The sequence below is a fragment of the Chiloscyllium plagiosum genome, unplaced genomic scaffold (assembly GCF_037043375.1).
Source record: "Chiloscyllium plagiosum isolate Xiang-an unplaced genomic scaffold, Cpla_swu_hap1 HiC_scaffold_7, whole genome shotgun sequence".
In the NCBI taxonomy this organism is placed as follows: domain Eukaryota; kingdom Metazoa; phylum Chordata; class Chondrichthyes; order Orectolobiformes; family Hemiscylliidae; genus Chiloscyllium; species Chiloscyllium plagiosum.
The window spans coordinates 71,968,307-71,991,954 of NW_028270145.1; the positions used below are offsets into that span (position 1 = coordinate 71,968,307).

At 38.9% G+C, this 23,648-nt stretch overlaps 1 protein-coding gene across 6 annotated transcripts in view; it reads right to left on the bottom strand.

Moving 5' to 3' along the window:
- Positions 1–19,539, bottom strand: part of itgb5 (integrin, beta 5) — a 142,056-nt gene extending 122,517 nt beyond the window's left edge. For 2 of the 6 annotated variants that reach the window (XR_015757708.1, XM_087989118.1), the window contains exons 1-4: positions 19,049–19,539; positions 18,717–18,802; positions 9,633–9,840; positions 2,568–2,817 (exon numbers count right to left, since the gene is read on the bottom strand). Coding sequence is in view for 5 of the 6 variants with exons in the window: in XM_087989118.1 (XP_087845244.1) it covers positions 2,568–2,817; positions 9,633–9,840; positions 18,717–18,802; positions 19,049–19,136 (632 nt within the window). In the remaining variant the exon portion in view is untranslated. Of the gene's footprint in view, positions 1–2,567; positions 2,818–9,632; positions 9,841–18,716; positions 18,803–19,048 lie in introns of those variants that run through there. The other 4 variants (XM_043693953.2, XM_087989119.1, XM_043693954.2 and 1 more) reach the window with 4 other exon arrangements.
- Positions 19,540–23,648: the final 4,109 nt, after the last annotated feature.

The window sequence follows — 23,648 nt, forward strand, 5'->3', positions numbered from 1 at the left end:
TGGTATATTTTATGATTTGGGTGGTGCAGGCATTTGGGAAATCTGTTGTTGTTATAAATATAAAATCAGAAATGTCATTGGGTGGGAGTGCAAAATGAATACTAATAAATTGGCAAACAATTTTACATTCAACATTGAAGTCAATGAAGAAAATCAGTAGAATGCATAACAGGTTGCTGTTCTACTATTGCCATTTTGTGCTATCAAGCAGGATGCTTAAACTGCAAACTTAGTTGGAACCAACTTAAAAACTAGTTTTTATATTTCAATTTTCTCATGTATTATATTACAGTAATCAGAAAGTAATGAGAAAATGTTTCATGTAATGATACTTAAATTGCTGAGATCTTATAAGTGTCAAGAAAGATAAGAGAAGGTGAGGACTGCAGATGCTGGAGATCAGAGTCGAAAAGTGTGGCGCTGGAAAAGCACAGCAGATTTCTGGCTGAAGTAGCATTACTTTTCCAGCATTACATTTTTCAACCAAGAAAGACAGGCACAGATCTTCCAGAACTGTAGTGTCAAACTCTAAGCCAAAATTTTTCAGTGTGTGACAATACCTGCAGGAGTCCTGATGCACACACAAATCTTATTTGTACTGATCAGAACCTAAACAGAAGTCTCCAATAATGAGCTGAGAGTCAGAGACTCGAACCAGGTGTGCCAACTTAACTATTACACAGAAAATATTAATACTGGTCTAACTCAGCAAAAAGTATCTCTGAATTGAGTACCACAACTGATGCACCCATCTACTCCCATACCACTTTCACTCCCATCTATCAAACACAACTGTCTCTTTACCCAACAATACCTATACCAGACTATCCCCTCCACACTGCTACATCAGCAACCTTGAACTCACCCAACCTGACTACCATCCCCACCATCCACTTGTCTGCCCACTCACTCCCTCAGCCACACACCACTCTCCCTCCCATCCTCAACTGACTCATGCACATTCTCACCCACTCACTGAAAAAACTATTAAAACTGTTCACAACATTTTATATAAATACAGAAGCTAATGTCATAACAAAGAGTGTGCCTTCTTTTCTCATCCTTTATACTCATCAAGCAGGGATGGCTATACTGACTCATTGCTACTTCAGCCAGAAAAAAAGACTCAGCTGAAAAGTGTGCAATGAAGTCTGGCTTCACAAGTCTTTACAAGTAGCAGCATTGCATATTGCATCATTGCTAATTGAAAATAGTGGTTCAGATCTTCCAAAGACAATTAATAAAAGATCAAAATTTAGATGCTGTTAAGGAACTCTGCATGATCAAGCTTTATAGACCAGACCACAGAAGAATACTGAAAAATATTTCCAAGAGATGAAATAATGGCATAAAGTCCCTCACAGAAAGGTAAGATTGTGTTTTCCAATTTTTTAAAGTTTCAGTATATTTTAGGTTCAGGTGTTTCAGACGACTTTTGGAAGGGAGCCTGAATGTTCTTCATTTTAATGAACAATTCACATCCAGCCCGATTGTTAGGTTGCCAGAAAACAAATTTTTGTTGGTTCTAGCTCCTAGTTATATCCCATGTCAACAGTGGCTCTTCCTCTCACATTTGAGAAACTGCAGAATGACATCACACAGACCTTGACCTCAGATTTAACTAGCAATTTAGTTTGAGAATTAAAGTAATAACTAAGTTACAGAAATGTAATAAACATACTCATGTACAGAAAATAATAAATATTCACATTCTCTAGACCAAGTCTAATCACTTGTTCATAAATGGCCTTAGACACATGAAAAATACTAGAAAAATCCAAGTTATTTATTTTTCATTTACCCTTACCAATTATGAAATACCTGGATTGTTAACACTTTTAGAGTGTTTCAAGATATTTGAAACCCTTTTCTTGTGCAAAAAGACTTAAAACAACATAAATAATCAAGTAAAGGGCAAGGTGACATGAAATTAAAAGCTTATATTAAGCAAACCTTAATTCTATTTCACTCTCAGAATTACCAAACTGATACATGTGAACGAACCACAGATGCTTCTGTTTCAATTGTGTGTCAGTTGGCATTTCTTCAAACTCCTAAATGCTCAATGTGTCAAGTTAGGGCATGATTTCTGACAGTGCAAATCATTTTTAATCTCTGCGCATAATGATTGAATGAAAGGACAAGTTCAAACAAGACAAAAATATTTCATTTTGTTATCCTCATTAGCAGAGTGTGGAGCAGATTTAGTGAGTGTATGAACTTGCCTTGTTACATTTATCTAAACTTTAATTGTTATCCAGCCACAATGTTTTCATTCACAGCCTCAATTTTACAGGAATAATGCAGCATTTCAGGTTATTTTTAAATTATAAGATTATAATGCAAACCACTGAAAATTTATGAACTAGACAATTAATTGAAAAGCATCAGCTACAAATTGCTTTTCCAGAATATTGAGTGATTAATACATAATTTAAGAAGTCCGTGATTTAACTGCTCAGTATATACTCTCAGAAATAAATTAGTGGAAAATGTTACCCTTGAATGCTACCAGGGATCCCTTTGTTGTAATAGGATATTTAGCAAGTCACTGAAAAATCACTCACCCTACACATGGGTTGTTCTGGTATTTCGGTCCTGTGTAAGAAAATGGTGATGTTGGCTTGTCAACAAATGTTCCAAAGCCCAGACGAAAGTTGCTGGTGAGCTTTGCCATCTCTCGGGATAATGTTGTACCCAGCACACGGATGTTGTCTAAATCATCTTTCATGGAGAGGGAAAGATCCATAAGATAGTACAAATCCACAGGGTAATCCTCCACCTGCCGTACTTGCATACGAAATGTTGTCTCATGGTCTATGTAATGTGATAGAAACAACAGTTTGTTAGTTTTTATGCTTGATGGAATTGACAGCAAATATGCTTTACTTAATTTATCCTTATGTCACTTCTTCCAGAAGGGTAACAGTTACTAATAATTCTGTTGAATGAAAAAATTAACATACTGTCACTTCAATGTTTTATTATGAGAGCAATGTGGCAGATTCTAAATTTACTTTCTTCAACAAATGAGGTCTGATCAATAGAAAATTGAACAGTGATGTTTGTTAAATTTCTACTGCAAGAGGCTGATTAATTGTTAATCAGAATTATGACAGATATTAGCACCGTTCAGCATTTCACAGCTGTTTAAAAATGTTTTAGTTATGTTAAGAGCTGGTGACCTTTTGATAGAATGCTGAACCAAACCAGTTGAGCAAGCAGTTAGAATTGCTGAATAAAATATTCAATTATGCCATGAGTCAATTAATTCTAAGCACCTTGACACCTAATGTTTAAATCTTGACTTGAATATATCACGGTTCCTTCACTGTTGTTGGTTCCAAATCCTGGAACTCTCTCCCCAACAACATGATGGGTAGTTCTTAGGGCTGGAGGGGCTAATGTTTTGCCTTTATTTGAGAAAAATTGTGAGGAGAAGCCTGGGATCTACAGACATGTGAGTCTGAATCAGAGATGGCTAAGTTGCTGGAGGTGATCCTGAGAGATAGGATTTATGTGCATTTGAACAGTCAAGGGCTGATTTGGGATCGTCAGCATGGCTTTGTGTGGAGGAAACCATGTCTCACAAACTTGATTGAGTTTTTTTGAAGATATAACCATAAAGATTGACAAGGGCAGAGAGGTAGACATTGTCTACATGGACTGTAGTAAAGCCTTTGGAAAGGTTTTGCATGATAGACTAATGAGTAAAGTTAGATCACGTGGGATTCAGGGAGCGTTTGCCAACTAGATACAAAATTGGCGAGATGGTAGGAGACAGAGGGTGATAATGGAGAGCTTTTCCTCAAGACTGTAGGCCTGTGACGAGCAATGTTCTGCAGGGATCAGTGGGATTCTCTTAACTGGCTGTGGATTAGGTTTGGCCATGTAGTTATGATCAATCCATCAAATCAGTGGAAGGATAATGACCTCCACAAATATATATGAACACCATTAGGTACACAAGGAATTGCAAAAAATTCAGATGTTCTTACTGTTTAGGCTCAGGGAGAAAAGAGAAAATGTACATCTATGTATGTGCGTGTGACTTTTGTTTATCATTTATATAAATTATTTGGATGAGAATTTAGGAGGCATGGTTAATAAGTTTGCAGACAACAGCAAAATTGTTGGTCTAGTCAACAGTGAGGAAGGTTATCTAAGATTACAAAGGGATAATTGGGCCAATGGGCTAAAGAGTGGTAGATGGAGTTTAAATTGGATAAATGCGAGATATTGCATTTTGGTACAACAAAAAAAGGGCAGGATTTAGAGAGTTAATGATAGGGGCCTGGATAGTGTTATTAAACAGAGAGACCGAGGGGTTCAGGTATATGGTTTTTTGAAAGTTGCATCTCAGGTTGACAGGGTGGTCAAGAGACACTTAGCATACTTGCCTTCATTGCTTACAGCATTGAGTATGCAAGTTGAGATGTCATGTTGAGGTTGTACAGGACATTGGTGAGGCCACTTTTGGAGTACTATGTGCAGTTTTAGTTGATCTACTATAGGAAGGATATTATTAAATTATAGAGAGTTCAGAAATGATTTACCAGAATATTGCTGGGACTGGAGGGTTTGAATATCAAGGATAGGCTGGGACCTTTATCACTTGAGTGTAGGAGGCTGAGGGGTGACCTAACAGATGTTTATAAAATCATGAGGGGCACCGATAAGGAGAATAGCGAAGGCCTTTTTTTCCTCAGGTGGGGGAGTTCAAAACTAGGGGGCATATTTTTAAGATGAGAGGGGAAAGATTTAAGAGGGACCTGAGGGGCATCTACTTTCACACAGAGGATGGTTCGCATATGGAGGGATGGGGAATACTGGCATCCAGTGAACAAATAATATACTCATCCTGACCCTAATTCAATTCCCAGATGTGCGATTCTCTTAACTGGCTATGGATTAGGTTTGGCCATGTAGTTGTGATCAATCCATCAAATCAGTGGAAGGATAATGACCTCCACAAAAATGAACACCATTAGGTACACGCAAGGAACTGCAAAAGTATTTTTTAGGCTCAGGGACAAAAGAGAAAATATAGACGTATGTAAGTGTGCGTGGGAAATTTCTTTTCATGAAAAAAGATGATGGAAGAACAGAATTTTCAGCAGGAGAGCACCAGACATGCATCCACATTTATGTTTGCATTTGTCGGTTTCATTGGTATTAGTCAATCTCCTGTTAATGTCTCATACTCAAAACATTCAATGCATTTTATATATGAGTATTAGTGACAGATATTGTTTTGTCTTGCACTCAGAGCAATTTGAAAAAAATGCGAAAACTTGAAGACAGTATTATGAGTGGAGTGTGATCAGTTGGCAAGTGGACTCTGATTGGTAGTGGTCATGGTGGGTACACTAGTTGATGATGGCTGACAACTAAACGTCAACCATAATTTGAATTTTGTTAAATACCAAATTGGAATCTGCAATACTACTACAAATGACACTTGATTTGAACCGTCATGAATTAGGGTTATTGAATACTCTAATTGGCAGCGACAATTGAAATGTTCTAGTCTGGAACAAACTATATTTTACTGGAAATATGTAAAAATGTATTCCTACAAACAAAAATGTTAATATTAAAAAAGAACACTAAAATAATTTTAGCAGTAGTTAATTAACTGGTGCAGCTCTGTAGATATTTGGAGAATTGACAGTTGACACTGAACAGAGAAACTGCTCTGTCAAAACCCCAGATTCAAAGAAGCTACTTTAAATATAATTCAGGCACTCGACAAGGTTCCTCATGGGAGACTGGTGAGCAAGATCTGAAGGAATACAGGGACAACTAGCCATTTGGATATAGAACTGGCTCAAAGGTAGAAGACAGAGGGTGGTGGCGGAGGGTTGTTTTTCAGACGGGAGGCCTGTGACCAGTGGAGTGCCACAAGGATCGGTGCTGGGTCCACTACGCTTCGTCATTTATATAAATGATTTGGATGTGATAATTAGAGGTACAGTTAGTAAGTTTGCAGATGACATCAAAATTGGACAGCGAAGATGGTTACCTCAGATTACTACTGGATCATGAACAGATGGGCCAATGGGCTGAGAAGTGGCAGATGGAGTTTAACTTAGATGAATGCGAGGTGCTGCATTTTGGGAAAGCAAATGTTAGTAGGACTTATACACTTAATGGTAAGGTCCTAGGGAGTGTTGCCGAACAAAGAGACTTTGGAGTGCAGGTTCATAGCTCCTTGAAAGTGGAGTCACTGATAGATAGGATAGTGAAGGCAGCGTTAGGTATGCTTTCTTTATTGGTCAAAGTATTGAGTACAGGAGTTGGGAGATCATGTTGCGACTGTACAGGACATTAGTTAGGCCACTGTTGGAATATTGTGTGCAATTCTGGTTTCCTTCCTATCAGAAAGATATTGCAAAACTTGAAAGGGTTCAGAAAAGATTTACAAGCATGTTTCCAGGGTTGGAGGATGTGAGCTATAGGGAGAGGTAGAATAGGCTGGGGCTGTTTTCCCTGGAGCGTCGGAGGCTGAGGGTGACATTAGACAGGTTTATAAAATCATGAGGGGCATGGATATGATAAATGGACAAAGTCTTTTTCCTGGGGTCAGGGAGTCCAGAACTAGAGGGCATAGGTTTAGGGGGAGAGGGGGAAGATATAAAAGAGACCTAAGGGGCAACTTTTTCATGCAGAGGGTGGTACACGTATGGAATGAGCTGCCAGAGGATGTGGTGGAGGCCGGTACAATTGCAACATTTAAAAGACATCTAGATGGGTATATGAATAGGAAGGGTTTGAAGGGATATGGGCCAGATGCTGGAAGCTGGGACTAGATTGGGTTGGGATACCTGGACAGCATGGATGGGTTGGACTGAAGGGTCTGTTTCTGTACTGTACATCTCTATGACTCTGTAAATTTGTTAAACTAAGATTTTTTGCACTGTTGTTTCAACAGTTTTGATTCCACATTGTTTTAACCTGTTGAATATTCAGCAGCAACTAAAGCAATTTTTAAATATATTTGATTTAGTTTAACATAGTTAAGACAGCTTTCTAGTATAGTGATCATTGGAGACTATGCGCAAACAAAATAGGATGAGTCTAATGCACAAGTTATAAATATTTTAAGAGGCTCCCATGATCCAACCTCAAGGTCTAACTTCCACTGTAATTACATGACACATAAAAAAGTTAAATATTTTCAACTTGATGACCTTCTTTCATTCCTTCCACAGCAAAAGCTTATAGTTCATGAGCAGTTTACAGTCTTATTTTTTTTTATTATCTTGCTTTCGATCTTCTGCAATGTTCAAAAACATATACTTCATAATAAGAATAAATAAGACTGTGATAGAAGTTTTATCTATCTAGAAACGGTAAAGACAAATCACAAAGCAGTTTGGGTGATACAATGTAACACTGATCTTCCACAGACCGAGCTTTCAATTCCAAATACAGCAAACATTTTATTAACCAGAACCTATGGAACCAGGAGTGTACCAGTTGATCAAGAGGTCCACATAATTATTGTAAAAACATACTAAGTAATAGAAATATAATGCAAAGGGTATATACACACTCCTCTCATACTTTATTAACAGCATAAATCACTTAAATAATAATGCAACTTTGCCTTAAATAAAATTTACTGGCAGAGACCTTTCTCATTTGCACCCTTAAATGACTACTTGGACATCTTACAGATTGTGACAATACAGAAAACCTCCAGTATCTGAGGTGTATAATTTTTGCCAGTTCATAAGGTGCCGGTTAAAAAACTTTGTTGTATTCTGGCATCATTGCATGGAATCAAGTGTCATTGCATAGAGCTTCATAAGATTGTTACTTTGTAGGACTTGCCTTTTGTTCAGAGTGAAAATGAAGGGAACCAGGTGACCTATTCAAAGGTCCATGTAACAACTGTTCTGGGTAATGTGACTATTAAAGATTTAAAAAGTCATAACTTGGCTTGGGAAGAGTTATAAATACATTCACACTTGGAGATAATGGTATTTATGTTCATTATTATCAGACTGCTAGTCTCTAATGTCCCAGGGAGTTATTGGGAAGGTTGAAATAGTTGTGTTTCAAAATGTTGATTTACTTCCAAGATGAGGAGAGTTGGGGTCTCAAGGATAGCTGATAGTGTTTTTTTCCTGGATACACAGTTCCTGTGAATCACATTGCCATGAAAATGGGCTCAGAGATCAGGTCTTTTAAATAATTGTGAAACTCACAGAAACAGGCAGCCTGCCAGGATCCAGGAGTGAAGGGACCACTAAAGTTTAAATGCTGTACAGTCCACCACGCAGAAATGCGGAAGGAACATTCACTCAGATTGAAAGATAAACAAAATCATGAGTTTTTGTACTTAGGCTGGAAATTTGGCTAGTTTGCTCTCACAATGAAAGATAGTTCCAGGTTTAAATTCTCAGAAGTCACTGCCTGAATTTTCAAACTCAAGGCAGGTAGTGGGAGTCAAGAAAATATTAACAGCACTGCCTGCCTCTGGAGAAATGCCAAAGTACTTCTCTCTCCTCAAACAACCACTGTGGCCCTTCATGTTTTCATCCTGAAGTACAACATTTCCTTTCCCACTGTATGAAACTAGTGACAATACCATAGTGAAAACAAGATTTAAAAAAAAGGTCATGCATTGATAATTTTGCAATTTGAGAAAAAAAATAATTTTAAGCACAACCCAATAGAAGTATCAATCATCTAGATCCTTGAAAGTATTACAAAGTGAAAGTGCAAGAACTTAAATCTCTTCATCTTGTACAAATAAACATTATGCAATGAACAGCACAGAGCAAAGCCAGAGATGCCAATCAAGCATATTATTGGGATGTCAGGAGTTTTAATGTGGCCTGTTGAAAAATAAGTTATTTCACATATCCTACTTTCACAAAAGTATTTGTTAGTTCAATGAAGTGCATAGTTAGTGAATGAATATGTAAATGTCATGGCTTTGCATGGGGTTGTTAGGGCCTATACCTTAGCATGAGGGACCATAAGAGATGGTTTGGGGAGCATAAGTTGGATCCTTTGAATTACATTTCAATACGTTTCTTCATTAAGACTACAGGTCATGACACCTCAAACTGCATTTTTTTAAAAAGCTGAACTGACTCTACGAAAATCAAGGAGAAGGACATTGCACTGATTCCCTGCAGTGGAAATCAGTCAGGTCAGGTCTGCCAGGTGCAAACTTGTGACCTGATCCAGCCCACACCCTTAAAAAGGCAATCCTGAAACTGGAAAGCATGGGAATGAGGTCATCTGTGCTGGAACTGAGAATAGTCTGTCATTTTTAAGGGCTTCTGAGACACAGTGACTGCAAATATCCAGGCCAAAGATTAATTCTAAAGTTCCACATAAATTTCCCCAGTCTACACAAAGGAAATTGTAAAGTATACTTGTGAATACGTTTTTTTCCATCCATTATGTTAAAGATGAAAGGGGAAGTTCTTTTCCATCATTTTAAGTATAGATGGCCTCCAGTAGTGTTTAATACAGTAAAGCCTAAAAGCATGATTAAAGTCTTTAAAAAAAAGATGAAATTGTGTCATCCTTTCAGCTGAAGGCTGGAAGTTCAATTTTCCTTTTCTTCAAGTTATGAATCTCTATGAGAATGTAATACAAGATTTTACCTGGTCTTAGTGTGAGTGCAATCCTTTGAGGTGCAAGTTGAATGACATCTGATTGCGATGATCCTGATCCCTTATTGCTCAATGGTAAGTTTCTTTCTATCTGTATGCTGCTTTGAGGGCTTTCTATAAAGTGAATACTGCATCCTCTTTTAATCAAACTTTCCCTAAAGTCACATCTTGATGAGAAGCTTCCCTTGTTGCCAAATTCCTTAAAGATCAAAAGCAAACAAAAAATAAGAACACTTCAGCAATTATAATGGACAGAGTAGGCCACATGAAAATTGGTTTTTCAAGAGAAAAAGTTACAAGAGACAATTCAACCACCGTTCTTGCTTAACTATCTTAGGACTGTTACAGCTTTTCTAATATAGAATGTCCTTTTCACATGATGTATGCTTCCTGTGCACTTTCTAGTCAATGTTTAACTCTTTAACATCATTACCATCATTCAACAGAAATCTTTCCTTCACGTTTTTGGGTGGCAAAGAATTGCAGTTATACTAAAAGAACATCAACAATCCACAGGTGTACTTACAAACCTCAAATGCCATTATTCCAAGATTTTTTCAGTCTACTGAACTTCTGTGCATGTGTGAAGCAAACGGATATGCCAAAGTGCTACTGTGCAGGGATAGAATATAAAAACTGAGTTGTAGCTGTACAAGGTAGTCTCAAGGACAGCAAACCATAGCAACCAGCATTGTGACCCTAAATAGCGTGAAAAATGCATGATTACTATAACAGTCATTGTTACAGCTGTCTACTTTGGGAGTGGGTTTGTTGAAGATTAGCTACTGCATTCAACTGGAGTACAATGACCCATGTGGAAGAGCAAGCTTAAGAAAATCTGAGGGACCTATATGGGTGTGCCTATTTGTCCATGCCAGTCTCTCCCTCTTCCACATTTCCTATAGAGTCATGGAGCACAGAAACAGACCCTTCAATCCAACTCATCCATGCCAACCAGATAGCCCAACCCAATCTAGTCTTACCTGCCAGCACCTGGTCCATATCCTTCCAAAACCTTCCTATTCATATACCCATCCAGATGCCTTTTAAGTGTTACAATTGTACTAGCCTCCACCACTTTCTCTGGCAGCTCATTCCATACACATACCACCCTCTGTGTTAAAACATTGCCCCTTAGGTCTCTTTTATATCTTTCCCCTCTCACTCTAAACCTATGCCCTCTAGTTCTGGACTCCCCCACCCCTGGGAAAGGACTTTGTCTATTTATCCTATCCATGCCCTTTAATGATTTTATAGATCTCTATAAGGTCCCTCATGCTGCGCGGCAATGTGCTAACCACTGAGCCATCATGCTGCCCCTGATATCATCCCTCCCAATTACTGCACTTCCTTTTGTCTGAGCATAGGCAAGCCCTAGTGTTTTTCATACCTTTTGCATCCTCCATCACTTCAGTAGAACAGAGGCAGAATGGGTCCCATAAAGTTTATTTTGCACTGATTTTAGATAGAATGTAAAATGGTGCCAGTCCCATTCAATCTTGCCAATTCCTACCAACATTGGCTAAAATCAGTTGCTACCGTTTATCTATTTTATCTTCTCTGAACTAACTTGGGATGTTTTGCAATGCTAAAGGCACTACAAAAATGGAAGCTGTGGGTATCGTTCTTACATAGTTTCAAAAGGTTATGGTTTTATTTTCCAAGCCTCAAATATCCACTCAATTATTTTAATGGACAGAAAACAATGTTCTTTAAAGCAGAGAAGGAAGAAACTCAAGCCCATCTGCATATAGTCAAAACACCATACTGGAGGCAATATAATTGGCATTTAAGTACATTGTTGAGAAAAAAAAACAATTTATTCTGAAGAAGAGTCATTCGACTCAAATTATTACTGTTTTATTCTCCACTTTTTTTGGGTTTATAAGATCATGGGGGGCACAGATAAGATAAATCACAAATGGTCCTTTCCCTATGGTGGGAGGAGTTCAAAACTAGAGAGCATAATTTTAAGGTGGTATGAAAAAGATTTAAGAGGGACCTGAGGTGCAACTTTTTCTACAGGGTGGTTCATATGTGGAATGAACTGCCAAAGAAAGTGGTAGATGCAGGTCCAGTTACAACATTTAAAAGACAATTGGACAAGTATATGAATGGGAAAGATTGAGGAGTGAGAGCCAAACACAAGCAAATGGGACTAGTGTAGTTTGGGAAACCTGGTCAGTATGGACAAGTTGAATCGAAGGGTCTGTTCCATGCTATCCCATTATATGCTGCCAGACCTGCTGACTATCTCTTTTTATGTTAATTCATTCATTGGTTTATAATATCAGAATTCATGTTATCCTAAGAATTGATCTTGCATTGATAGTTTTGAAAAGTTGGATGTTCCATCAAACCTGAGATAACTATTCATCTAATACAACACTAAAAATGTTATTCATCTCCATCAAATCATATGGAATCTTTAAACAGATAAATAAATTATGTAAAATGTTTGCACAAATGGATAAATAATGTATCAATCCCTACAGATACTGATGAGTAAAAATCAGACTGGCTGTCCTTTCATTTATCACACCAACTTAATCAGAGATCTTTTTAATCATTTCATGGAAAGTACCAACATAAAATGGTTTATGAATAATCGTGGACCATAAACAATTAGCTGGCTTTGACAATTAGCATATTTTTTTCAAATTGGAAGCTCTCCTTTTAGTTCTAAACCACCATTGTACTATTTCTGTGGTTTGTAGTACCCTCAAATCTTCTTGATTGAATTAAAGTCTTTGTAGCTCACAGTCAGCAATCAATAACTCCAGTTTTACTTTCAAAAGTTTAAAATACCACCCTGACCTCTGGTTAATTCTCAGCTAAAGAACCCCATCTTTAAGCTTTACTTCTAGCTAAGAATTAAAAGATCAAGTTTATTCCAACCACCAAGTATAAATTGCAAAATAAAGAAATTCCTCATGTTGGACTCATTTCTCGTATTGGGAAGAACAAAATCACAGACACAAATATTTTTATTCTTCTAAAGTGGTGATTCAGATTTATTTTCAATTCAATGCTTCTTTATAAGTAACTCATTGTAAGAATATTGTGGGATATAAAAAAAGAACAATTAAAGTGAACATTTTTGCTTTTTAGAAAAGCAATTTGAACATCAAAGTCCCTGAAGCATTGATTAAACTCCATGTAAATATGCGTTTATTACGATCCTTTAAATTATCATCCTTACTGATGCAGACTTGAATTAATTTGCAGAACAATCTGTGCATTGTCCCTGAGAATCTATCATTCAAGGAGCACCTTAAATATTGTAACCAAATGTAAATATATGTGAGAGACATTTGAGTACATACATAAGGAAGAGAAAAAAGTAAATAAATACAATGAAAAGTGAAAATCCAGAATTGGAGACTTTTATTAAAAAGGTTAACAAAGGAAGTGGTGGGATGTACAAATGAAACAAAAATATCTGCAAGGGATATTGAAACTCAAAGCACAGGGCTTTAATGAAAAAGCAAATATAGATCGACTACAAATGGATGCAGGAAAGTATACTCCTGCTAATAAAACATATACTAAATGAATTATTTGTATTTATTTTCACATGAAAAAAGGGGAAAAAAAATCAGCACAGTGGAATCTAAACACTGGTCAAAGTAGGAATGTCACTACATTTAATGCAACTTTTAAAAAAAGAAAATGCATTTTAAGTCAGTGAAATATCTTGAAGTAGACGGTTTCCATCCAAGGGTTAAAGAAAATTGCTCATGTAAACTCTCTGGATTCAGGTATTGTGCTTTTGAATAAAAGAAAATTGTGAATGTTGTTCATTATTTAAAGGAGGAAGAAGAATAACTAAGAGATTGAAAATTACTGAAGCATATCATTAAATACAGTAACTGAGCGGTTAGACACACTGGTTGATCGAAAAGAATGAGCATGGATTTATAAAGAGGAGATCATGTTTGGCTATGTAGTTAACTAGCATGGCAGAATGGGGAATGCAAATGGGTTACTATCTGAGTGGACCATTCCACAAAAGAGAAGAGATTCAGGTGCACCTGTACCCACTGTCACCACTGCAGATGTTAGATTGGCCTTCTTGAGGGCAACATCTTTAATCTCTTCTTTCTAAGCTGTGAGGTTCCCATTTCTTCAAGAAGACCAGTATCATCCTAAAGAAAAATCAGGCAATGTGCCTTAATGACTACCATCCAGTGGCTCTAACATTCCCATCATTATGAAATGCTCTAAGTGGTTAGTAATGGTACACATCAACTCCAACCCTTCAGATTGCCTCAGTCTGCTACAATTCACCAAGGTTAAAAAATAGGTCTATGACAGACGCAGTCTCCCAAGCTCTATACTCATCCCTGGAACATGTAGATAACAAGGAGACCTATATAGGACTCCTAGTTATTGACTTCAGCTTTGCATTCAACACCATAATTCCAACAAAACTTATCTCTGAACTCTGAGACCTAGGACTCTGAACTCCCCTTCTGCAACTGGATCCGTCACTTCCTGACCTGCAGACCATAATCAGTATAGAACAAAACCTCCTCCACAAAAGCCCTCCACATCAATGCCCTGTAAGGCTGTGCACTCAGCCTTTATTGTACTCCTTATACATTCACGACTATGTGGCCAAATTTGTAAATGGAGTTAGAGCTAAATTTGGTGATGACACCAATGGAGTGGGTTGGATTTCAACCAAGGACAAGACAGGGTACAGGAAAGAGACAGAGAGCATAGGTGGCATGCTGTAAAGATAACAGTTTCTCGCCCAGCACCAGTAAAATGAAAGAGCTGGTTATTGGCTTCAGGAAATGAGTGGAGGACACACTCCCATCTGTATCAATGCTGCTGAAGTGGAGGGGGTTGTAAGCTTCAAGTTCCAAGAAGTAAATATCACCAAATGATCTATCTTGTCAAGGAAGCTCACCTATTCCTCTATTTCCTCAGAAGGCTTATGAAATTTGGCACAATGATTCTTACCAATTTTTACAGAAAAATAGAAAACTTCCTATGGGATTCATCACAAATTGGTATGGCAACTGCTCTGCCCAAAATTGCAAGAAATTAGAGAGTTGTGAATGCAGCCCGGTCCATCATGAAAACCAGCCGTCCATCCATTGACTCTATCTATACTTTGTGCTGCCTCGGGAAAGCAGCCAACATAATCATATAACTCCAGTTATACTCTTTTCCATCGGACAGAAGATATAAAAGTTTGAAAACATGTACCAACAGATTTAAGAACAGCTTCTTCCCTGCTCTTATCAAACGTATGAATAGACCTCTCATATATTAGAGTTGATCGTTCACTGCATCCTCTCTACAGGTCTAGCACTATATTCTGCATTCTGTTCTATTACCTTGTTGTACTTATTAAGGTATGATTTGTCTGGTTAGCATGCAGTACAATACTTTTCACTGTACCTCAGTACATGACAATAATAAATCAAAATATTAGCAAAACAACAGTGCATTTTATTCGTAATAATTCTATGGCATTAGTGGCAATTGATTGGGATGCAGAAGCTGGATTCAAAAGTGTTTCAAAAGCTTGATCAAACAGGTCTGTTGTCTGCAGGTCATTAAAAGAAGGACAAAGAGATAAAGAATCAATGAGGTTTAGGGAGGGAATTCAGAGTTTAGGACTTAGGTCTCTATGAGACATGGTTATCAAAGGTGGAGCCATTTAAAATAAGGATCAGAGACCAGAAAGAGCCAGGAGGCTGTTAGAGAGAAAGAGAGAGAGGCAATACAGTGATTTGAAAACAAGAGTCAAAATTTTAAATTGAGGTTTTGCCATCCAGAAGCTGATAGAAATCAGCAGAGAGGTGATGATTGCTGGAACTTGTTGGAAGTTAGAATACAGGTAGTAGAATTTTGTATGTCCTCAAGTTTATGTAGCACTGAAAATGGGAAGTGGGTCAGGTGAGCATGGAAATAATATTTAAGAACATGGATGATGGTTTCAGCAGATTAGCTCAAAGGCCTTGAAATGGGCAATGATGCAGGGTAAAAGTAGAAAGTTATGGTGATGGAGTAGCTATGTGCTTGGAAGACAAATGTCAGAGTCAGTTGCAGTCAAAGTTGCAAACAGTGTCAATAAACAAATAGCTGTTAGGAAGTTGGAAAGTGTTCATTACTAGGGAAATAAAATGAAGATAATGTCTTTGGTTTTCCCAATATTTAATTGGAACAAACGTCAGTGCTTTAGTATTGTATTTTGGACAATTTAACAAATCAGAGTAATCAGTGGAATCAAGAGTGTTATGAGCTTACAAGTGGAACCTGAGGAGTTTTGATGTGGCAGAATATCAATGAGAAATAGGAGGCAGCCATGAACAGATTATTTGGAAACTCCAGAGCTAAAAGACCAGGAGTTTAAGGAGAAGACACGACAATTAATTTTCTGACCATGGCTGGTTGGTAAGACTGGAACCAGGTGAGGGAAATCCCACACAAACTGGACAATGGAGGACAAGTTGAAAGTGAATATTTGCAGTCAGCAGTATAAAGGTTAGGAAGAATGAGAAGAGATGCTTTATCTTGGTCACTCTGTCATGGGATCCATTTGCAACTGTTTCAGTACTGCGGCACAGTTAGAAACTTGATTGGATGGCTTCAAACATGGAACTGCAGAAAGTATGGACACTGATTAGATAGACATTAAATGGCTTTGGAAAGTAAAAGGCAATTGGAAATTGAGCATTGGTTAGGGCATCAAGAAGGGGTCAAGAATGGCTTATACTGAGAAAAGGGAAGGTGATGGAAGATTTGAAAGGAAGAGGAAAAGTTCAAGAAATTGAAACCATTAACAATATCAGCTAACAAAGCCAGAAAGGGATACGGTTCAGCATTTTAATTGGATCAAGGGAAAAGAAGGTGAATGATATAGACAGGAAGAGTTGTATAGAATCTGATTGGAGACAGAGAGAAAGTAGAAAGGTATCCAAGTTCAGCAATAGTGCAAGGTGGTGGGAGATCTTTGGAGAAAGTTGGACACAGTAGAAATGAAAGGGGTTTTGTAGATGAATGAATGTCTGCTTTGTGACAAAGATTTCCTTGCAATTATTGTTGGAGAAGGGTTTATGATGTCTGCTTGTTATTGACACAGCTTTGAAGAAAGGGACAAAGGGTGGTATACATAAAAATTTGCAGGTGACACTAAGTTAGAAGGAACACAGCGCAGCTGAGCTGAAGGATCACAGGCAGATTTTGAGAATGAACAAAACTATGATAGTTGTAGTTCAAAGAAGAATTGTATAGAATCATCCACTTCAGAACCAAAGACAAATCAATCTTAGTTTTAAAACTCAGTAGAGATTGTAAGCACAAGAGCAAAAAAAATACTTTCGTTTCCATGTGTGCAAGTGAATTCAAATTAGTCTAAATGACAAAAAAAGCTAATAGAATGCTGATGTTATCTGAAACAGATTAGAATTCAACAGTTAGCAAGTAATACTTCAGTTAGGTACAGGGAGGAGAAAGTGAGGACTGCAGATGCTGGAGGTCAGACTCGAGTGAGGTCCTGGAAAGTACAGCAGGTCAGGCAGCATCCGAGCAGGAATATTAACGTTTTGAGCAGTAGCCCTTCATCAGGAATTGATGAAGCACTCCACTCCAGAACTACACTCTTGACTTCAGTTAGGTACAACTTTGTTCATACTCCAGAATTACATTCATTGTTGGCTAGCAGTACATGAGGGCATAATACTATTAACAGAACAGGTCATTGAGAAACAAAATCAGGAAGCACTTTTCATACAAATGGTCACAGAAATCTGGAACTCATTCCCATGAAAGGCAATGAATACTGGATCAATGAAATGTTCAAAACCAAGTTATAGATCTTTGGAAGACTATGACTTTACAAAAGTCATAAAATAAAGGCAGATAAACAGGTCTAAAGACACAACATCCTGATGTATCACGGCAGCAGATCAGTCTCGTGAGTATGTACTGCCTCCTCCTTTCAATAACGAGTAGACACCTAGACATTTTTACTGAGTTCCTGAAAGTATTTTGTTTGATTCAATCCAAATGGGAGCATAGAACTACACATTCTTAAACCTTGTTGACTTTGAAAAACTCTAATTGGTATAAACCAGAAAACGAAGAGAATCACAACTTCTCACACATTCTGTAACTTGGATACAGTCTGGAAACAGGCCCTTCGGCCCAACAAGTCCTTACAAACGCATTCCCATTTACCCTGACTAATGCACCTAACCTACACATCCCTGATACCACCATGGGGCAATTTACCATGGCCAATCCACCTAAGCCGGACATCTTTGGATTGTGGGAAGAAACCAACGCAGACAATGTGGAAACTCACACAGACAGTTCACCTGTGGCTTGAATCGAACCCGAATCCCTGGCACTATGAGGTAGTCGCGCTAATTACTGAGCCACCATGCCACTCTTTTCATGCTGTGTGACGGCACATATTTGAAATTCCATTTTAAGCAGATGTTAATAACAAACGTGTTATGACGTATACGTGTGGCTGAAATCGACATAACACACCGGTGAGATTGATGATCAATAATAATAATAATAATAATAATAATAAATAATGGAGATGTAATCCAGTTATTTAAAAAGGCATATTTTGCTTCCAATATAACTCTAAGTCCGTACTGTATTTACGAGAATTTATCTGCCGATTATACCTTTCTACCAGTGGCGATGTTGCAGTGCCTCCACTCGGTCAAAGTATTTGGTAAATTTTCATTGTTGCTTCCCATCATAATAGGAAAAGTTGTTCAGCAAATTCTATTATATGTGATCATCTGCTGCCAGGCCGAACATTACAAACTCACTGACAAAGTGCAATCGTAATTACTTATTATTGACACTTTTAAACTACTAAGCTGTACAAATTTCCCACACTTTTATCCGTATATTTCCCTAAAGGCCATTGTCATTAGAAGCCATAGAGCCAAAGGACAAATAACCTCAATCACGAGCCAACCTAAATGTTCCATTCAACAGTGAAAATGGAGGTTACAGCAAAATATAACGGTTCGTAAACTGATAGCTTGTGAGCTTATAGCAAATCTTTAAGTTTGCTAAGCAGCCTACCTCTTGAACACACCAGCCACAGTCAGGATGAATAAGCAAACACTCTTTGCAGGAGGTAGCACGTCCACTTGTACAAATATTGGAACCTGCGATACAAATAAAGACGTCACTTTCCTATGAGTGACCATTGAGTAAGGCGTGAATTGCTTGTTTTCCACATCTTCAGATTATGTTCATGCTGAAGTTCAGCAGAGCCAACACTGTAAATCAAATCAAGGTTTATCCCACAAACGTGAAGCGTCAGCAACAAAACATAAGACACACTTCTGACATCACTAGTATTTACAATTAACGACATCGAGCTAAACGGTTTAACTATCGTTTAAACTTACCGCTGACGTCTTGCAACAACAGGTAAAAAACTAGATTCGGTAAAAACAAATAAGTTAAACTCATTTTCTTGAACATGGCTTTTTGCATCTCTGTCGAACGTAAGGATTCAAAACATATCTCTCTCCCCGCCCCCCCCAAAGAAACGATCCGAGCAGCGCTCAAGTCTCCAGTTAAAAACAGTCGGACGTTTGGCTGCAACAATCACAATCGGACTTTCGACTCAAACATTTCGACACTTCGCGTCTCCCAGACTTTTCTGTGCGGTCGAGCTCTCGAAAACTCATGCTGACATGGGGCCGGGCCGGAAAGTGCCGAACGATGCCCGATGTCCAACTAACTTCGCATGTACTCCTTGCCTCCTTCCTTTCTCCCTCTGTCTCTCGCCCGCTGTGCCTCTGGGATTCACCAGGGACTGAAGTTCACATGGCTATGGGCTATGAGCTGACTGAGTACCGTGCAGCCGGTGTAGTACTCTGCCGGCCGCCCCAAAACACTTCTGTTGCTCTTCAGTCGCGAGCCCCGGGACAGCGCTAGACCCCGCCTCCTTCGCCGCGCCATCCAATCCCCTCCCCTCCTCGCACATCCCGGCCCAATCAGCGCGGCGCGCACCGTTAACCCTTGAGGTTCCGCGACTCTCTGCCTTCTGCAAACCAAGTCGCTATCTACGGCTACTTTGAGGGGATCCATAGAGCCGTGCTTGTACAGCCGGCAAATGCACTTAAAGTAAAGCATTCTCGATGCAGGTCTGCATTGGCCGAAACTCATTTCAGAGGCCACCAGTGATTTGTCAGTACACCTAATGTTTTTTGCATATATTGTTGCAAGAAGAGGCGCACGATGAGACGTAAACAGAAAGAGTAACCAATTAGGTTCACGCGTGAGTTCAGGCAAGGTTTGTTTTCGGGTTGAATCTTAGAGTCAGGTTCTGGCACGAAACTAACAACCTTCCAGTAAGTTAGTTTGCTTTGTTCAACAGGGAACTGCCTGGTCGTGGCAGTAATCTGTCAATCAGCTAAAAATAGTTCAATCGGTGTTAATTACTGTGACAGGAAGCTAAATTAATTCGTGATTTGGAGATGCCGGTGTTGAACTGGGGTGTACAAAGTTAAAAATCACACGACACCAGGTTATAGTCTGTTGGACTATAGTCTGTTGGACTATAACCTAGTGTTGTGTGATTTTAAACTAATTCGTGACTAGTCAGGGTCAGTAAAGGGCACACAGTCAGACGAAGGGATTACGCTGCGAAAGCTTGTGATTTCAATAAACCTGTTGGATTAAAACCTAATGTCGTGTGATTTTGAGATGCAGTTAGTGGATTAGCTTGATGTTGGAATTTCAGAAAATATGTTTTGCGTAAGGTTTATTGCAACCAGCACGAAACTGTGAGAAGTGATAGAATACTAATAAATGGGACTATCTGTAAAGTTTATTACGTTCAAAATAAGCTTAATAAAGTTACTAAGTGAAGTTAGGTTGAGACATAGCAGAGTAACTTGGCCATGTGGAATGTATATTCTGCAATATGTAGGTAGTTATGGATTTTATTGGTGACCTGGATAACCGTGCACATGTAGTGTCACTAGCTACAGTAACTTATCTGAAGGTTTCGATGGGTTAGTGATGGGTTCTTGAAACGCAATTGTAGTGTATCTACATCCGATATCACAGATCTGGGTTCAAGACTCACCTGCACTAGAATTGTGTACTAATTATCCGAACAGGTTGATCAATAATATCTGAAGGTTTAGTGAAGGGCTCTTGTGGCATAGTGGTAATGTCCTTCCCTCTGATCCAAGGGAAGCTTGGTTTCAAGTCCTACGTCATCCAGCACTTTGTGCAAACATTTCTAAACTGGTTGATTAGAAAATATCTGGAAGGGAGTCACTGGTGAATCTATGAAGCGAAGAACTATGTGGATAGTACCTTTTGGAAAGATGCTCATATTACAGACTAGGGGCATGGAATCAGAAAGGAAATGAGTGACTCCCAGGCAACCCAAGAGAACCAGGTAAATAGCCAGGTTCTCAGGGGACTCTTGCACTTTTTTAATTTGCTCTGGATGCAAATAAGAGCATTGGCTGCTTGGAGGGATGCCTTGGATGGCCCAGCTGAATAAGAGCATAGAAAGAGTGGAAGAGCAGTAATGATAAGGGATATATCAGATGGGGAAAAACACAAGTGTGGCTTTGACCACAGATGTGACTTCAGAAGGGTAGGTTTCCTCACAGGTGACAGAGTGAAGGCTGTCAGGAGTGTCAAAGAAGTTACTTAGTCTGAGACTTCAAGACTTGTTTCAAGAAGCTTTATTTTTCATGAATTCATAGAAAGGCTGCTACAGTTTTTACTGTTTCACAGCACTCTCTCTCGCTGAATAGTCAGCCTGTATTTATACAATGATACAAACATTCAGCACTTTACAATAATTTAAGATAAAGACAAGCACAGGGAAGCTATCACTTTTATTCATTGATGTTGCTCATGGACAGAGAAACTAACAAGCTCAAGTTGCGTCCCCACTAAACAGCTGCAGATACACTCCGTATATTTCATCAAATTTTAATTACACAACCTCAGGCTTTATCGCTAGCAGCATTTTTCCACTAACACTGAGAGCCTGAGTGCCAAGATACCTTTTACCTTGGTCAAGTATCCCATCATGCAGCAGAATGTCAGGTTCTCACTACTTCCACACGGAGTGGTTGCAGGACATTCTTCTGGGGAACAGTGAGCATCCAGAGTTGTGGACTACATCAATGCTGATTATCTGCAAGAAGGATGTGATTCTGAGAATAGATTCTAAAGAACTAGGAAGAAGATTGAAAATCAGGACCTCTTGAAAGCAGTAATCTCAATTCTGCTGCTACTACTGATGGCTCATGGTGCCTCATGAAAGTCTTGTTGCTAAGTTATTTGAAGTCTATCCATTTAGCATGGTGATGGTGACAAACAAAATTTAAAATATTCTCAATGTTAAGATGTGATTTTGTCTCCATAAGGACTGTTTAGTGGTCATTCTTGTCAATGTTATCAGAGCCAGATGCAACTGCGGCAGGTGGACTGGTGAAGATGAAGTCAAGTATGCTTTTCCCTCTTGTTTCACTCACCACCTGACATAGACCTAATCCAGCAGCAATGTCCTTTCAGACTCCATCAGCTCAATCAATAGTGCTGCTCATTGGTGGGAACAGTATGTAATAGTCAGCAAAAAGGTCTCTTGCCTATGTCTGACCTGATGCTGTGGGACTCTGTGAAGACCAGACTCAATGTGGTGGACTTCCCTCCTGAGTGTATGCCACTCTGTGGAGTGTATTCTCCTGGTGGGAGAAGACATAACCAGTGATGGTGACCGTGGTGTATGGGTCATTATGTGTATGGGTCATTATGTGTATGGAATGATATAGTGACTGTTAGGCTACTGCTCGACTAGTCTTAAGACAGCTTTCTGAATTTTAGCATGAGCCCTCAGATGTTAGTAAGTACTAGGTCAATAGGGATGTTTTCCTTGTAATTTTTGGTGCCTAGTTAGGTGTCAATTGATTTGTCTGGCTTTGTTCTTTTTTTTTTTGACACTTCCTAGCAATTTGTAGAGTCATGCAACACAGAAACAGACTCTTTGGTTCAATATGTCCATGCCAACCAGACATCCCAATCTGATTTAGTCCTATTTGTCAGCATTTCACAGAAATCATAGAATTCCTACAGTGTGAAAACAGGCCATTTGGCTCAACAAGTCCACACTGACCCGACTACACATCCCTGAGCACCATGGGCAATTTAGCATGGCCAATCCACCTAACAAGTCTTTGGACTGTGGGAGGAAACCGGAGCACCCAGAGGAAACCCACACAGGTGCTATACACAGGCTGCCGCCCAAGGCTGGATTTGTACCCAGGTCCCTGGCATTGTAAGGCAGCAGTGCTAACCATTGAGCCACCCTGCTGCTCACAGTGGCCCATATCGCACTAAACCTTTCCTATTCGTGTATCCATCCACATGTGTTTTAAATGTTGTAACTGTGCTCACCTTCACAACTTCCTCTGACAGTTCATTCCATACACACACCAACCACTGCATGAAAAAGTTGACCCTCAAATCCTTTTTAAATCTTTCCCCTCTCACCTTAACTCATGCCCTCCAGTTTTGGACTACCCCACCCTAGGAAAAAAACCTTTGCTATTCACCCTATCCATGCCCCTAATAATTTTATAAATCTCTATAAGGTCATTTCTCAGTCTCTGCTGCTCCAGAGGAAAAAAACAGCAGCCTATCCAGCCTCTCCCAATAATTTAAACCCTCCAGTTCCGGTAACATCTTTGTAAATCTTTTCTACACCTCCTCTAGTTTAATGACATCTTCCCTATAGAAGGGTGACCAGAACGTAATGCAGTATTCTAAAAGTGGCCTCATCGATTTCCTGTACAGCCACAATATGACATCCCAACTCCTATCTTTAATGCACTGACCAATGAAGGCAAACATACCAAATGCCTTCTTCACCAACCTGACTACTTGCAACTCCACTTTCCAAAAACTATGCACCTGCACCCCTAGGTATCTTTGTTCACAACACTTCCCAAGGATCTACCATTGACTGTA